This window comes from Callorhinus ursinus, unplaced genomic scaffold (assembly GCF_003265705.2).
Source record: "Callorhinus ursinus isolate GAN/ISIS: 27379988/994484 unplaced genomic scaffold, GSC_fseal_2.0 scaffold4, whole genome shotgun sequence".
Classification (NCBI taxonomy): Eukaryota; Metazoa; Chordata; class Mammalia; order Carnivora; family Otariidae; genus Callorhinus; species Callorhinus ursinus.
This window is the reverse complement of record NW_027397066.1, coordinates 54,631,549-54,649,913: the sequence shown is the minus strand read 5'-3', so window position 1 is coordinate 54,649,913 and position 18,365 is coordinate 54,631,549. Positions and strand designations below refer to the sequence as shown.

Sequence of the window (18,365 nt, the reverse complement as noted above, 5' to 3'; positions counted from 1 at the left end):
CAACATCTTTTGAACTAGTCTCTGTAAGAGCAATTCCTTTGCCTCACAAACCATAATTTCATGCCCCACCTCTCTTTCTGTGTTGAGATCATCACAGGCAAGCAGGAAGTCGCTTTCAGACTGAATGCAGTTTTTTTTTTTCCCATGCCACTCCTCTGACTCACTCCCAAGTTCTGTTGTGAATAGTGATAGGGCTCTAGGGTCTGCATCAATACACTCAATTACTGGACATTTAAATAATATGTGTTGACTAAGTACCTACTCACTAAAAAAGGCCTTTGCTAAGTGCTCCAGGAAATACAAAGATGGAGGAGAAAGAGCATGCATCATTGGGGGAAAGTGCTGTCAACACACACCAGAAGACAATACTTCACATCCTTGAAAAAATTATTTTTTTAAAAAGTAAATTTTTAAAAGCCATTAAAATATTAATATAATTTGGCCCAATAAATTATTTTCCTTTCCACTTATTTCAAGGGAAAATTTAGCAGTGGAGTTAAAAATAAAAAGTATATTGGTGAAGATGGTCCTTGAAAGAATCACCTACTCCAGGCACCTGGGTGGCTCAGTCGGCTAAGAGTCTGCCTTAGGCTCAGGTCATAATACCAGGGTCCTGGGATCGAGTTCTGCATCGGGTTCCTTGCTCAGGGGGGAGTCCTGAGAGGCTTCTGCCTCTCCCCCTGCCTATACCCCTGTTCATGCTCTCTCTCTCTATCTCACTCTCTCAAATAAATAAATAAAATCTTAAAAAAAAAAGAATCACCTACAGTTAAAAAAAATAAAATATCTAAATACATTAGGAGATGCTTTCAGTGTTTTATGATAAATCTATTCAGTACAAGATGATTCACCCTTTAAAATGCAGCCACTGAAATTATTAATAATTGATGAATCTATGTACTATATCTGCAAGTTTTCTTTAAGTTTGAAATGACATCAAACTAAAAACTTATAATGCACATTTTATACAACTATTAGGTACATATACAGCTACTAAAATAATATATACAGCTACTAGAAATAAAAATTTAATAGCACAGGGGTATGCTTATAAAAATTACCTTAAGAATAAAAAGCATAATACAAAGTTATACACTATGATATAACTGTATGAAAAAAGCTTGTATATGTTAAAAGTACTTAAAGGTTAACATGCAAAATGAAAATGGTTTGTTTAGGTAATTTTGTTCAAAAGTTTTAAAAATATTTTTTCATTGTTTTTACTAAAAAAAAAACCCATCAGAATATCAGGCATGAGATATTAGGATCTAATGAAAATATGTAAGGGAAGGATGGAGAGGAGCCCACTCCTTCCAGTGCCTCTTGTCTGATGTGCACATTATATAAAAAATGTATAAGAAATTGAACACTTGCCTAATTGCAGTCCTAGAGTGAATTCATTAGCCTTTAGCTATCAGTGATTTACAAGATAAAGGCATAGAATTTGAGTATAAGAGAGTCCTCTAAAACCACCTGATTCGGCTTTCTTTCTCAGTAGGTTAATCAGATTCATAAAGGAGTGAGTGATTTTTTTTCTTAGGCTACACAAGTAGTTGGTGAGTAAACTAAGACTAAAATTTAAGTTTTAGTACCCAATCTAATTACACATTCCAGTTCTTTAGTAGGCACTATATCTCACAAAGTAACCTCAGCACAACCTTCCAGATATAGTTCCTACTCCTTCCCAACACAGGAGACAGAGATGTCTTTTCTCACTTCCACGCTATTCTTGCCTTTGTGTTTTCATGGGGTGGACCCTGGCCTGCAAACACTGCCGACGTCCCCCTCCTTAGCCTCACCCCACACATGCTCTTACTACACTCCACCGTCCACTCATCTGCTAGCAGTAGCGAGTTAGAATACTTTTTTCAAAGGACATATTTGGAAAAAGACAGGGTCAGTTTTAGTTCCAACTGTTTTGCTTGCTTATGCCACAACTTGTACACTTATTCAATTACTTCTCTGAATCTCTGTTTCATATTCTACAAGAAGAACAGTATTTTATCACAGAGAAGGGTGAATTCAGAGGTAGTAGTACCATTAGTGCTTGGAAAGTATTTTCTGATCATCCTCAGCTTGCTGTGGAAAAGAGGGAGGTGTGTGACAATATAACACAGGCAAGAGTCTCACATCCTCTTGAATTAAAAATAATGATTCTAGAGCATGTGGAGTAGTTGCAAGCTTTCATGAAATAGCCATCATCTGTTATCCTGTTTAGTCACAATTTACCAGAATAAATAAAATTCTTACTCATTTGTGAAATTCCCTGTTTCTGATTTCATTCCACAAGTCATGCTATTGGTTCAAGTTGGTTCCTTCAGACTTGTTTAGCAAGTTAGATTTTAATTATGTGGGATTTCCTCCTTTGTCTTCAGCTCCTTCATAGGATCACACATAATGCATGATAGTCATTCATTTGTGTGGAAATCTCAAAGAAGTTGGATAGGCAGAAGAGAGGATCTCTTCATTGTTCAAGACCAAAATGTATAGGTAAGACCTGTTTTTGTCTCTGTAGTTTTAGAAATTTTACTGCATCTTAGAGCATGTGAAAAATATACAGAAGCTGAAGAAATTTTGACTGTGTCTAGCAATCTTTTAGTTACTTTTCCAGAAACTTCACTGAAACTTACGGATATTGTTTAGAGAATATGTTTGATATTGTTTAAATAAGGTGCTTGCTGCATGACTGATTTTTTTTTTTTACAAAATGAGTAAACGTAAAGAGACAGCTTAGGATTATGAAAACATATCTTTAAATAAGGAAGTGTTTTTGTTTTGTTTTCTCATGCTTTACTTTTCAAAAAGTGGGGTGTGGATTTTAAAAATGTCATCAGTAAAAAATTCCGCTGTTGTTTTAGAATTTTTCCAGGATTCTGTATTGTGACTTCTGTATCATTACTAGGTATGAAATACACAATGAAATCTAAAGTCTTCTTTAAGAAAATAAGACAGTGGGGGTGCCTGGGTGGCTCAGTCGTTAAGCGTCTGCCTTCGGCTCAGGTCATGATCCCGGAGTCCTGGGATCGAGCCCCGCATCGGGCTCCCTGCTCTGTGCGGAAGCCCGCTTCTCCCTCTCCCACTCCCCCTTGCTTGTGTTCCCTCTCTTGCTGTGTCTCTCTCTGTTAAACAAATAAATAAAATCTTAAAAAAAACAAAAGAAAGAAAATAAGATAGTATTTGTCTACTTTTCATATACTTACCACATTATTTTCAAGTAAATTCTTATTGATACTTAAGAAAAAGTATTTGTTTAGTTTTCTTTTTAGTTAATGAATACTGATTTTCATGCACATTCACATAAAAAAGGCAACAAATTGTGGTATCATCTACAGTCAGACGGTACAATCTCAAAATCACTACATAATTTGATGTGTTTGTATGTGCATCTATGAGCGAACATATTGTTCATTTGTTTTTCCATGAACACAGAAAAATGTGGTATTAAGTCATTTTAAAAAGGTGGTAAAAGCATAAGTAATGTGTTGTCTGTTAAGTGTAGTTGAGTTTACTCTAAATCTACCAAACTTTAGAAAACTCAATCAAAATTTAAATTATTTTAGTAAAATCTAAGTACAACTATGTGCATTTGAATATATATAGACACAAGTGAAAAATGGGTAGCCATCTAAGTTTCTAACAATAAATAATTAAGAATTAACAATAATATAAATAAAATAATTTCATATTACACAATGGATATGATGAATTCATTAAAAGAGTTAAAAACCTATGAATTTATATACTGTATCTGTCCTTACTTTCTGCAAAAAAAAAAAATCACAGAATTGTATTTACTCATTAACTATCACTTCACAAAGTATACATGTGAGAAAGTCTAATGAAGTACATAAAACACTAATCATATTTGTTGTATTAAAGAGGTAAGCTTGGGGTACCCGGGTGGCTTAGTCTGTTGAGGGGCCAGCTCTTGATTTCGGCTCAGGTCATGATCTCAGAGACCTGGAATCGAGCCCCCATGACAAGCCCCGTGTCATGTCCCATGAGGAGCTCCATGTTGGGCTCCGCACTCAGCGGGAAGTCTGATTCAGGATTCTCTCTCTCCCTCTGCCCCTTCCCCCGCTCTCTATCTCTCTCTAAAATAAATATGTAAATCTTTAAAAGATAAGTGGTAAGCTTATGAATTATGTTTTTCCATTATTTTTTAAATTTCTATAACAATGTAACATTGTTTTGGTACTCACAATACAGTTTGAAATGCATTTTGCTGAAACATTTGTATTTTAATTTTGTAAAGAAATTTCTCTGATTTTTCAAAAATTGACCCTCATAAGCAGCTAAATGTACAACAAAATATCACTCGAAGGAAAATTAAGAAAGATAGATAAATAATGCCAATAGTGAAAGAGATGTACAATTTTGGAATGCCTCGAATCAATCTAATTCCTAAGTTGATTCATCCTTACATGAAATATGACACTCAATCAGAACCAAATTTCCAACTACAAAAGACTCTTCTTTGAAACCTTGATTTTTACAGATCACAGTCTGAAATATTTTCTTTCTTAATAGTCTGCATCTATTAAAAATCAATTTGTTGTTCCTTTTTTAACCTAAATTTTATATCATTCCCAATTGGATTGGTTGGTTTTATCAGAATGAGATCATCAGGGTTACCATGCCAAATTGATGAAATTTTGAAAATAACTTATGGATCCACATCCACCAGTTTGAGGATCCATGACTAGAAAACTATGCCTTCTGTCAACCTGAATAAAGAGCAGACTTTTCAGTGGAAAGGGGAAGGCATATTCAAATGGATGGGGGAGTTAAAATCAGAAATATTTTCATTCTGACAATTTTACTTTGAAGCCAGGACATCTGCCTGAGTCTAATATTACAAGGAATGAATTAAAACATACAGTTTCCTTCTCAGCTGGAAGATTCCTGTCAGCATAAAAGCATGCCATGCTATCTCCAATTTAAATCTCAAACTCCACGATTTTCCAATTCTTCCATATGCTCTGAGAAAGCAGGGTATCCATACTGAGAAAGGGAAAGGAAATAAAAGTGTGTCAAATATTTTTTATGTAATTCTAGGTAATTCTTTGGTAATTTTTGGTAGATCTCGAGGTAAATTCTGTGATACTTTTGGTTGAAAATGGGCTCTCTTGGACAGTTTGCTTACTTTTATATATAAATTAACCCCCCAGATCCCTCCAGGTTGTCCTTTCCTAAAGGTTACAAAATGGTGTATTTCTTTCTTTACCCACCTTGCTCACCCCTCTCCAAAGAAGGAAATCCTACCACAAGGCCCAGGAACCTGGACAGCTACGTTATCATAATATAATCATTATTCATTTCAAATCCCTGGGCGCCTAGGTGGCTCAGATGGTTGAGCTTCTGCCTTCAGCTCAGGTCGTGGTCCCAGAGTCCTGGGATCGGGTCCCGCGTCGGGCTCCCTGCTCCTTGGGAGCCTGCTTCTCCCTCTGCCTCTCTCTCTCTCTCATGAATAAATAAATAAAATCAAAAAAAAAAAAAAAAAAACAGATCCCCTGGGTACTCCAGATTTTTTTGTCAAGTCTACATAGGGAGTGTCTATGACCACTACATTACATAAAAAGTATGAAATGAGGTTTGAAAAACAGGATAAAGATTTATAAGCTGGAATTCAGAATGCAGTTTAAGGAAAGACTCAAGGCAAGGGAGCATATGTCAACTCAGGAAGAGACAAGTCTTAGCAGAATGCCTCAGACCATAACAAATCTTATTTCTATTTTCTTCCCTTTTTGTCTGTGCTTGTGATATGATTAACTGACTAAACAGACATGCCAAAGCCCATCAGGTAGCCTGACTTCTTCCAGCCCAAAACAACACGAGACAAAAGTAGAGAAAAAAGCCAAAACTGTCAGAAATACATTTCAAACTCTGCCTGTTGCTTCAAAACTGCTTTATGAATTGCTATGTTAACTTTCAAAAACCATGCTTAAAATTGTAAATCATTAGGCAAAAACTGTATCTCTTAATAGAAATTAGACAAATGAGTGTCAACTTATCTTTACAGTCATAGAGCCCCAAAATTGTGAATTTAAAGTTCAAGTTTTGCTCACAAAAACCTCAGGTTGCATGCTAAAACAGTTGCCACATTTAGCCAGAATGTTTTTCTAAAGGTGGTGCAGCCTGGGAGGGGAGGTGGTACAGGCTGGGAGGGGTTGTCCTCTGGAAGACACTCCGAACTTATCTCCTCAGAAATTTGTTACTTACTTGACTTTTATGCTGCTTCAGCCCCCAACATGTCTATGGTTGATACCCCTAAAATAAATCATGAGGACAAAACTCAACATCGACTATTGTAAGGGAACTTAAAGATATTCAATCCAATTCCTTAAAAGGTATTGTCCAACTTAAAGGATCCCATTCTCTTGAGCAAAAAAAACTTGCCATAACTGCACAATTTTTCAGAGTATGCTTTAAGTCTAAACACAGCACATGCTTATGATATGTAAAATAGAATCACCATTCTAGTAAAACCATTCATTGGGTAACTATCTAAAACGATCGAAAATAAAATTGACTTTGGAAAAATTTACACACTAATGACTAACTCAGCAGAAAGAAAATGGCAGATTCTGTTGACTATTTACAGTATCCATTTGCCAGAGATATGAACAAGTGCCTCAGTGATTAATAAACAGCTATATGAGCTCAAACTTCAAGCAAGTATATTAAAAAGAGCCATGGAATGTATTTTTTTCTAACCTAGACAAATTTTTATTCTGACAATCTTACTTCTTAGCCAGGATATCTGCCTGAGTTTAAAACTGCAAAGAATGAATTAAAACATACAGTTCGCTTCTCTGTTGGAATATTCCCATCAGCATAAAGACACACCATACTATCTCCAGTTAAACAATAAAACAAAGCAAAACCTCCTTCCTTAATCTACATCCCTCCTCCAGCTATTGCCTTATTTCTCATTTCCTCCCCTCAACAGCAAAACTCTTCCAAAGATTTGTCTAGATGAGTTGCCTCCATTTCAATTTTCTTCTCCTATGCACTCCCTTTACTTTTTAAATTTTTTATTGTGAAATGTGTCACACAAAGACTAATATTAAAACGAACCCCAAAGTAGTCATCATTTATTAAGAAAAATACCATCACCAGGTAACATCCTGTCCATTAACTGCCCTCTCAATGACCTTGCCCAACCTAACTGTTATCTGGCATGTTATCTAAATGTCCTTGATTTTTCTTTACGGTTTTACCAATCAAAGACAGATCCCCAAATAACATATCATTTAGTTCTACCTATATTTGAAATTAATATAAATGGGATCAAAATTATGTTTTATAAAGCATGTATAGTAATAATGTATTCATTCACACAGCTATATGATGTTCCATTGTAAGAGTTTACTCTAACTTACATATCTGCTCTTCTGGTATTTTGCCCTTACAAATACTGCAGCTCTGAACATTCTCAAATGGATCTCGTGGCACAAAAGTGCCAGAGTTTATCCAGAAAATGGATTTTCTGGGTCATAGAGTGTGCTGCATGTTTATCTTTAACCTATTCCCTCTTCTCCCTCTGCAAAAAGGTTCTCAGCCCTAGAGCTGTGAAATTGCTCATAAATAAATCTTTCAAAAAAATGAAGGTTTCTGAGTAGCAAGACCAGACGTACTGAAACAGTCTATCTGGATGTTGGATGCAGGAATCTTTGTTTTTCCAAGCTTCTCAATTGATTCGTATGCACACAAAAACTTGAGAGCAGTTGGTTCAGATGGTAATTGAAGCTGATTGAGTAAGATCAGCTAGAGAAAAAAAGAGAACACCCAGGAAGAGTATGGAGCAACGTCAGACATTTAAGGGCAAGTAGAGGAGAAGCAACCAGCAAAAGACATTAAAAGGGGGAACCAGAGGGATACAAAGAGTGTGGAATCATAGAAATTAAGAAAAAAAAAAGTATTTCAATAAAAAGAATGGGTCAACTGTGGGAAATGTTGCTAACAGACAGGTATCTTATACTCCCTCAGAAAGACAGGAGTGCCTTAAGGCAAGGACAACTTTTTGACTATTTTCAAGGTGTCCCCAGTGCTTGGCAGAATGGTATTATAAGTACTCAATTGCTATTGATTTTTCTAACATTTGTTTAATAAACACTGTTAACAGAATGCCCACCACGTCCTGGGTTGCAAAAAAAAAAAAAAACAACAATAAAATATCAGAGAAGGAGCACAGACAAAAAAGTCAAGAGGCCTCTCCATAGCACCAGTTAATCTCTCTGCAGATCAGTTTATTCTTCTGCATAATGGGAAGTCAGAGTGGTTATTCCTGAAGCTCTCTTCCATTGCTAACATTCTGTGATTCTACAGAATGTTATCACTCTTGAGAAACACCATTTATAAAAAATTACATTATTTACAGCTAAAGCTAGTTTCTACCTAAAAGAAGAATGTAGAATTTACCACTTACTGAACACGGGCCAGAGTTCTAAGTACTTTACAAACAGCATCCTGTTTAATCTCACAACCCTCTGACGCATGTGATTATCCTCATTTTATAAATTAGGAAACTAAGGCTCAGAGGGGTTTTGTCATTTACCAACGGTCATTTAGGTCTGTCTAATTACAAAAGTCATGATTATCACCATTGTACTATATTATCTTTCTATATTACTTGTGTAGTAATTAAAAATACAGGCTTCTGGACAGGACTGGTGTTTCATAGAATATTTATATAAAAATAGAAGAAACCTAGTAAATGGATGCATTGGTTCAGGAGACAGAACCCCTATGTGTACGGCTCTTCATGCTCATGGTAAGGAGCCATGTTTACCGTGTAGACAGGGCCTCACTTCCATCATCGAACCCAGCCTCACCCCGTACAGCTCCATTTAAAGAACAGACCATTAAAAACTTTGGGGGTGCCTGGGTGGCTCAGTTGGTTAAGCGACTGCCTTTGGCTCAGGTCATGATCCTGGAGTCCTGGGATCGAGTCCCGCATCGGGCTCCCTGCTGCTCAGCAGGGAGTCTTCTTCTCCCTCTGACCCTCCCCCCTCTCATGTGCTCTCTCTCTCTCTCTCATTCTCGCTCTCTCAATTAAATAAATAAATAAAATCTTAAAAAAAAAAAAAAACATGGGGAGATACTGTGCTCGCTTCGGCAGCACATATACTAAATTGGGAGATACAGTGGAGAACTAATCACCAGCAGTGCTTGCCCTTGTGTATTTGACTGCGCACCGACACGGGGCCAAGCGCCAGACAGAATTCGAGTTCTGTTAACAAAGGTTTAACTCGTTTGTCCTCACAAAAATCTGGAAGTAGGTACTACTGGTACCTTCATTTTGCAGGTAAGGCAATCTAGGAGAAGTCCGGTGACTTCCGAGGTTCACACAGTAAGTTAAGTGGCAGACATGGACTTTGAACCCAGTTAGTAGAGTTTCAGAGTCAGCTGAGGCTGCTGGAGCTTACAGTCTACTAGGGAGGAGGGGTGTGGGGGTAGGAGACAGATAAGGACCTTGCAAGCAGACAGGCTTAAGAAATACCGTGTTTTGCAAAAACAGTGCGCAGTAAAAGTGAGAAAACCTACCAATAGGAATGGTCATGGAAATGAGAAGGTGCCGTCCTTTTAAAGGATGAAAGAATAGTATGAAGGTGACAAGTAAATTCACTGATTCTTTGTTTAAGAACAAAGGAGAAAACTGGAGTCCAGAGAAGTGATTTGCCTCATGTCAAGCCGTTTTTCTAACCACTTCAACAGTGTTTTACCCCCGCTACACATACTGCTTCCCAAGACAAGTGACATGTCTGCATTTTTCCTGAGCTCTGAGGGACATATTTTACTGTGTAGGCCTCAAAAATATTAGTATCACTGTTCATTTCATTATGACACAAAACCATCCTGGGAAAATAATACTGAGAATCTCAATTCTTTCCTCTGCTTCTGTAGACAATCTGGGCAAGGAGCCACTAGAATTAAATTCAGAGAGGGTTGAGTTCTAGATGTTTTTTAAAAATATATTGATGTAACTAAATATTACTCAAGAGCATTTGCAACAGTTAATCTTGGCTTTTATCCATGATTGATTAGAAGCCACCTTTTCTTCTATGAGAACAATTATCATGTACAGATATAGTTAAATATAACTAACTATGATGAATACATGTGGGATTCTGATTCCATTCTCTACTCATCCTAGAACCATTTTAGGAGTTTCTAGATTCTATCATGCCCATTAACCTATGCCACCCAGATTGTGCTTAAATGTCTTTCTTGCTTTAGATCCTTCACTGATAGATTTTTACTTCCTTAACTGATGCATTTAAAGATACATATTTTTCTTTCTTCTACCCAATCATTCATAGCACCCCCTTCCCTGACTCTCTGCTCCCCTCCCCAAGCAAATAACATAAAAAACATGGCAGACATCCTTCCATACAAATTAAGCAGGGTTGTTTCCTGGCAATTGTTAGAAATTTTTTTATATTTGGGTCTATATATAATAATCAGATCAAACATTGGAAGATGAATATATTCAGGGCCAAAAATGCTGCTTTGTGCTCCTTTGGAGTGTGGTGTACCAAATTCTTCACCTTGGTGGGACTCACTTTGTAGAAGCAATGAAATATCCTGACACTTTAAATTTAATATTAAAAATCAAGTCACTTTGAACTGGAAGTGAAGGCCCCTAAATCCTTTACTCATTTATTTTCTGTAGAAAGAAATATGTATCTAGTTCCACGTTAGGGTCAGTATATTTTGACAAAGAGATAAGTTAAGGTTTTGAACATTTCATAATGACCTTATAATAGAAGAGACCTGTTTACATACTAGAACTTTAGGCAACACAGAAGGAAATAGTATGCTTTCAATAAAGTCACACTTCTGTTCTGGAGCTACTCTGATCTAATTATATGCAAAATCTTTGTTATATGTAGTCGTAGACCAATAGCATCAACCTCACCTGGGAGCTTATTGGAAATGCAGAATCTTGGGCCCAACCCCAGATTTGCTAAATTAAAGTGTGCATTTTAACAGGCAATTCACATATACATTAAAATGTAAGAAGCACTAAACAACTACAATTAAACTTAACAGCTACACCGTAGTCTCTCAAGTATCCAAAATGGAGAGAGAGGTAAGCAAGAAGCATCCTTGCATATTTAAATATGAATAAGAATACCCTCTGAGCTAAGTGTGCAATAGTTCGTTTGTCTCTCCTGCAGAAACACTAAGTGCTTTGGGCTAGTTAGAACTCACAGAGCAGCATTTTCTTAACTGAGTTCTGGGAACATTGTGTTCCTCAAAATGTTAGGTATTTCAGGAATAAATACTTCTGTGCTCAAATAAGCTTGGGAAGCATTGCTGTCTAGTCAGATCAGAGCACATATGGGAAGGAAAAAACAGGAGAATAGGAGAATGTGCAAAGAACAAATGGGTTTTGCCATTTTGCAGCCTGAATTTAAATATAAGCTTTTCTCTGGAGCTTTCTTCTCCACCCTGACACATAGCAGTAATATGTGTGACACACTCCCCATGGATCTAACCAGGCTCATAAGCAATTCCACCATGTACTACTTGTAACTTCACCCCAAAATATAAGAAAATGAAAGTCAGTAAGAGCAATGTTATGCTAGAATTATCTGCTCTGAATTGTGTAAGAAGTAAGTCATTTCAAAACTCTGATGCTTTAACAATTATTTGTAACAAATCGCTTGCTGTCAACAATAATACACCACTGTATCCCCATTCCCCATACCTCACTGAGAATTGCACAGTGCTGGCACCAAAACTTGAACTGAGTACCCATTCATTTGAGTCCTTTTCTGCTTCTGTGAGCTCAAGCCCACCCTCACCGTCTCTCTGACAGCTTAATAATTTTGTTATTGTAGTAAGTTAACAATCACTAAAAAAATGAATTTAATTTTTAACAGCTTTTGGGATGTAACTCCACACCATAAAGCTCACCTGTTTAAGGGTACAATTCAGTGGTTACTAGCATATTTATGCTAGTTGTGCAACCATCACCAAAATCATCCCAACAGATACATTTAACTTTAAAAATTTCAAGTACTCATTTCCCAGAGAGCATTTTGACAATAAAATCTGACATATTTATACTGTCATGAATATTTCCTTATAATTTTCAGGAAGTTGGCAAAATCATGTTGGTGTTAATAAAGGTTACAGATCATCTTCAGCCAAAAATAAAAAAAAAAAAAAGGAAAGGAGAAGAAGGGAAAGAATAAAGAAAAACTAGGGAGGAAAAACACCTAGTTTCTTGAAAACTAAATCCAGGTAGGACAAAAATGTTGTATGGAGGAAAATAGACAGAGAAGCAAATCGTCAACTAAATAATTGTTTATTGCTTAGAACCTGCTCTAGGTTAAATGGCTCTGTCAATCGCTACACTTTCTAGAGCTCAGAAGGAATACTAACACTGAATAGCGGTGTAGTTCCTATAGAGTACATGCTAGGCTCTCCTTAATATTAATTAGCAAGGAGATGGGTAACCTGTCTCAGGAATTTCTCTGTCATGACGGTTGACTTTGAAACACAAGGCATATATTCTTTGACAATGATAAAATCAACAAAATATTGCTCCCATAACTTTGTGGATTGATGACTTGTAGAGAAATACATTTAAAGTATCAGCATCATGAAGTTTAGAAGAAGAAGAAATATTTCCATCTGTTCTGTTGTTTTCAAATCACCTAGGTAGGCTCATCTTTGTAGACCATGCCACCTTCTACCATAATGCCGCTGTGCCCATTTGCACACTGAGAAGAATCCATAATCTCAATCATGGAAGCAAGAACCCACCCTTTGGGCAGCTGTAGAGTTCCAGCAAAGATGGCCTTCCTTATAAAAGCATATGTATATTAAGTGTAGCAGAGCAGTCACCAGAATATGCCTCCAAAGTCCTTATCTGACTCTATTAGTCAGTAGTCTTCAGACATCTTCTATTAATAATTATACAAGACTGACTCTACAGTGTAAATCTCCTAATATCCAGGTCTTCATCCACATTCCCCTTAGAAATCTTTTACAATGCAAGAATGAAATACGATGCTCAGAAGTTTAAAGTCAGTTAAAAGAATCCTTTATAACTCAAATCTTTATTTCAAAAACATGACTGATATTAGAACAAAGAAAATCTCAATAAAAAAAGAAATCATGGGGCACCTGGGTGGCTCAGTCATTAGGCGTCTGCCTTCGGCTCAAGTCATGATCCCAGGGTCCTGGGATTGAGCCCCACATCGGGCTCCCTGCTCTGCGGGAGGCCTGCTTCTCCCTCTCCCACTCCCCCTGTTTGTGTTCCCTCTCTTGCTGTATCTCTCTATCAAATAAATAAATAATTTAAAAAATCTTAAAAAAAAGAAATCATTTTCAATTGCAAAAATTTCAACATCTGCCTTATTGCAGAAACATAAAGTGAACATTATTAACAAAGAAAATATTACAAAACTAAAACTATTTTTGAACTTATCAGGGTCCAATAAATTAAGATTTGATACACTATGATGGAGCATGATCTACAATATATTCTTTCTCTACTAGTTGTTTAATGCAGCCTCAATCACTAGGATCCAGTGAAATTTTTCTAAATCAGATAATAATTGTGGCAAATTATCTTGAAATACATTTCAATACTATAATGAAATTAGATGGAGAAAGAATGCCCATGGACTTCCAGTATATGAAAATGATTCCTTCAAGTTTAGGACCGATTAGACACATATGAACAGAGCATCATCAGCAGTAAAGGTAGATTTGCCCTATTGTGGCCACACTTTCTCATGGGGTTCATTCTATGACGTCGATTTATTGAAAAGAGCCTGGTGGGGCACCTGGGTGCCTCAGTCCCTTAAGCATCTGTCTTTGGCTCAGGTCATGATCCTGGGGTCCTGGGATCGAGCCCCACATCAGGCTCCCTGCTCAGCGGGGAGCCTGCTTCTCCCTCTCCTCCCCACTCATGTCGCTATCTCTGTCTCTCTCAAATAAATAAATAAAATCTTAAAAAAAAAGAAAAGAAAAGAAAAGAGCCCGAGTTCCAGAGTATATCTTGAGTCCTAGGAAAGAAAATCCTTAACTAGCCTGTGAGGCAATTGAGCCCACACCTCTTAACTTCATTGGCAGCAGGGTCTCATAAAACATCATTAACTCCCAACTCCACTACTACATACTTACCTGCACGCGCGCACACACACACACACACACACACACCCCTATTAGTCATTTGTTCATATCAACTTGCAAACTTTGTGAGAAGAATTTGAATTCTGGATTGGCTTTCCCTGTAAGTAGCAGATTCCAGAACTTTCACACATCATTTCAGGTCTGCTATATACAGTTGTGAAGTTTGTGCAATGCACAAAATTGCAAGGCTTAGGGGAAGATTGGAAGCTGAGATGGAGCCTATCCTCCCTGTCAAGCTATCTGTCCCAGAGTGTAAGGAACACCCTTTTATAATTGTCTCTGTCTCACAAAAAAGCTGCCTTTTCCTAATTCTCACCAAAGTATTACATAAGTTAGCTCAGGTCCCTCACCACTTGCCCAGCCTCTGTATCCTCAGGAAGTATAAAGTGATTTATATATAAACTTCTTTAAATGCTACCCAAGATAAAAATAAATTGGCAAGTAAATCATTGAATTTAAAGAAAGTCACATAGTGCATTCCAAAAGTACACACACATAAAGTGGTGTGGGTTTGTGATTCAAGGGTAAGTTCTTATCTTCCATGTGAACCTAGAGTTTTCAGGATGCACCATGCTTTGATAAAATAAATATATTCAACAAGTCTTAAAACTGTGGCACCGACTCTGCCACCATCCCGTTTTGTAATCGGAATAATCCTCTCATGTCTCTCTTTCCTTTTACACTGCACCTGAGTTTATCAAGAACAACAACAACAACAAAAACTTAAGACAGAAAGAAAAATGGTGGACAAGATCAGTGAAAATTTGCTGGAAATAGGAGGAGGGGGTCCTTTTATCCCATCCCAAATTCAAACAGAAAAGCTATTCCATTTAATCTGTTTTCCATCTTTGAGCTTCCAAGCAAGGTCTTGTTTGGACACAGTGTTTCTCAACTGAAAAAAAATTAAACCATTGAATTAGAGAGTCCCTCCTGCCTGTCTAGTGGTAAACATCTAGTGTTAAGGAAATGGACTAAAATAAAGAAGTCCCTTTACTTTGGAACTATTTCTCATAATCTTCAAAACTCCAATATATAATGTAAACACACACACATATTCAAATATATGCGTTTGTATATCCTATAACACAGGTCTAGAGCAATATTTTTGAACTTTCCATTTCTTAGCATCAACAACAAGGTAGAGTGATAGAAATGAATAACAACAGGGTAATTAACAGAAAAGTGCTCTCCCATCTGAGGTAGACGTTTGCAGTTTGAGCTTGACAGACCTGGATTCACATTCCAGCTCCATTGCTTACCAGCTGAGTAAATAAGCTTGTATTTCATCATCTGTAAACTAGACTTATTTACAAGGATTAAATTAAATGATGTAGAAAAACTCAACACAGTGCCAGGTATATGGCAAGCACTCATTAGATGGCAGAGATTATTCTCCAATCTATATTTTATTTGTCAGTATTTAAAACAAAAATGCACATCATATAATCCATTATAAAGTCCCTCCAAACTATAGTTCAATTATTTTTAAACCCTTCTTTGCAGTGTCATTCATCAATTTTTTCATAAATAATGCTTGATGTGGACTCTGTAATGGGTGTTGTGCTAAGGATGAGACATGTCCTGACAGACACAATGCATGTCTACTTTTCAAGAGTTTCAGCCTAGAGGTGGGTGCAGGCAAGAAAATCATTGTTTCCCACAAGAAGGGATAATGACTAGAAGAGAGAAATTCACAGGGAATTATGAGATCAGATGAGGGGAAACTAGGGGAGAAGAAAGTATCTACCTGGAGGGAAAGAAAGATGGCTGAAATCCCTTAAGAACAAAATGGGAATCTATGGGGCAGTTGAGGTATGAGGTTTTCTAGGCAGTCATCACACACAGAAGTCGCTGTCCCATTCGGGCTGGCTGGGGTTAAGTGGGCAGATGAGGATATGGCAGAAGCTGAAGATGCAGAGGTGACTATGAAGGCTTTCAGTGCCATGTGGAAGGTTTGGATGCCATCCTGAGGATCTTGACAAGCTATAGATACATTTCAAATGAGGCAGGGGAAGGGCTGAGTGTCAGAACCTAAGACTTATATTCAAAAAACTCCCTGGATGGATTTGAAAGGGTTGATTTGAATGAAACAAAATCTTGCTCATTCCACCCCCATCTCGCTGTCCCCCTTGCTGTTTCTCAAATTTACCAGGTGAGCTCCTGGCTCAGGGCCTGCTCTTACCCTCTGCTGAAATCATTCTTCTGGTACTTTCATAGCTTGCTCACTCACCTGCTTCTGGTCTTTATTCAAATGTAACCTTTTCAGCATGGCCTTTCTTGGCCACTCTACCTAAATTTTCAGCACCACATACACACTTCCTTTCCCACCTCTCTGCCTTTTCCCCTTATTTTACTTACTCATTTCTTTCTCCCTTCACCATTAGGACTGCTGTTTGTCTGTTTCTTTTCATTGTATTCCAGCACCTAGAACACTGAAGTCACTCACCAAATGTGTCTTGCATTAACTAATTAATGACTGCATAGTTAATGAAAGGGAGACCAGTTAAGAGGCATTGCAAGTAATACAAGTCAGTTGATAACAGTCAAAATTAAGAACAAAATAGAGGGTATAGAAAAGAAAAGATTCAGGTGTAAGATAAGGACTGTGTGGTGACCTCTTGAATGTGAGAAAGACCAAGAGAGCAAGTGCAGCTAATATCTAGGTCTCCAACTTCGGGTACCAGGTAGATAGCAGTGAATCAATTCACCAATTTTAGAAATAGTGGGGAGTGTAGTACTGGGGGAAAAGTTCAGTTTCAAGGAGAGTTTCTTTTTTTTTTTCTTCTTAGATTCTACTTTATTTGGTAAAACTCAGAAACTAACAACCAATTCACAGCCCCCACCTCCTTCCCTCTCAAGAAAGCAGTTCCCCAAAGACAAAAAGGCTGTGGCTTGGGTATCACCCACCATTTCCAGGTTTCATACTTGGGCAACTCATGGCCTGATGGTCAGGCCTCCAGACCCAAAGCTTTCAGGCAACAGAGAAAGCGAAAGGAAGCTCTCACTTCAGAGACAATGAACCCATCCTGTCTCTCTTCCCCTACTTACGGCCTCCCTGCACCCCCAACCTAAATAAAAAGATAGCAGAAGACAATGCATGAGTGTCTCTCTCTCTCTCTCTCTCTCACACACACACACACACATGCACACACACACACACACACACACACACACACACACACAGCTTCCTTTCAGCCCAAGGGTTGCAAAATCTCTCCCTGGAAGGACAACTGGCAACACCAATCAAGGCTTCGTGGTGCAAAGTGATGGTTGGAATCCTCTGAGACTGGTAAACATCCAGGGAGAAAATATTCCACCTTCACCCCATTCCCAGACCTCCCACATGTAAGAAGGTTGTAAAGCATCCAGAAGATGTCTGGAGATAACCAGCGATGGCGGGATGAAGCTCAAAGACAGGGCTGGGCTGAGGATCTATCCTAGGAAATGTTACCTATGGCATGCTTGCTGAAACTATGGCATAAAGTGGGATTATCGAGGAAGAATGCTTTGCAGGAGAAGACAACTGTGGACCAAATCTTTGTTACCTTGATACCTGAAATCTAATTTAAAAGGATACAAAATTGTCTAAAAGTCCTTGATATGCATTTGCATCTGAACTTGCAATTACCCTGTCACTGTTTTCCTCCATTCTTGCAGGTGATGGACATTGTTGCCAATGGCTCTACTAATCCACAGCCCTATATTGGTTGTAACTATGTGTCAATGGCAAAGATTAATTAATATTCCTAAATAATTTTGATATATTAATGTAAGATTTACTTTCAAGTTATAATTAAATCAACAATTATTTTATTGCACATTTACTATATGTACGACATAGTCCTAGCACTCGATGGGTGTTGATCCCATTTGCTTCCCCCAAATGAAGTCAGAAGAGATAAGGAGTCCCGAAACCTTCCTGTCTCCTATAGTACGAGGGAGGAAGTATATGTGAAAGGAAGAGCATGTGCTTTGATTCAAAGCAACCTAGTTTCAATTTTCAGCTGTCACTCTTGAGTAATTTTGAGGTATTTACTCTCTGAGGCTCAGTTTCCCTATCTTCAAAACAGGGATCATGATACCTGCTTTACAGTTTTGAAGACTGGCACTATACATGTGCAATGCCTGACACTTAGACTCTCAAAACTATAGAATAAGTTTTTCAACATTACTGTAACTTTTCCAAGTTAATAAAAGAGAGCAAA

At 37.6% G+C, this 18,365-nt stretch overlaps 1 protein-coding gene across 1 annotated transcript in view; it reads left to right on the top strand.

The window, feature by feature from the left end:
* Nucleotides 1-2,385: 2,385 nt before the first annotated feature.
* The window catches only part of LOC112835453 (transmembrane protease serine 11D-like), a 50,432-nt gene continuing 34,452 nt past the window's right edge, over nt 2,386-18,365 (top strand). The window contains exon 1 of the mRNA XM_073891759.1: nt 2,386-2,490. Within this exon, the coding sequence (XP_073747860.1) occupies nt 2,483-2,490 (8 nt within the window). The 5' untranslated portion in view covers nt 2,386-2,482. The remainder of the gene's footprint in view (nt 2,491-18,365) is intronic.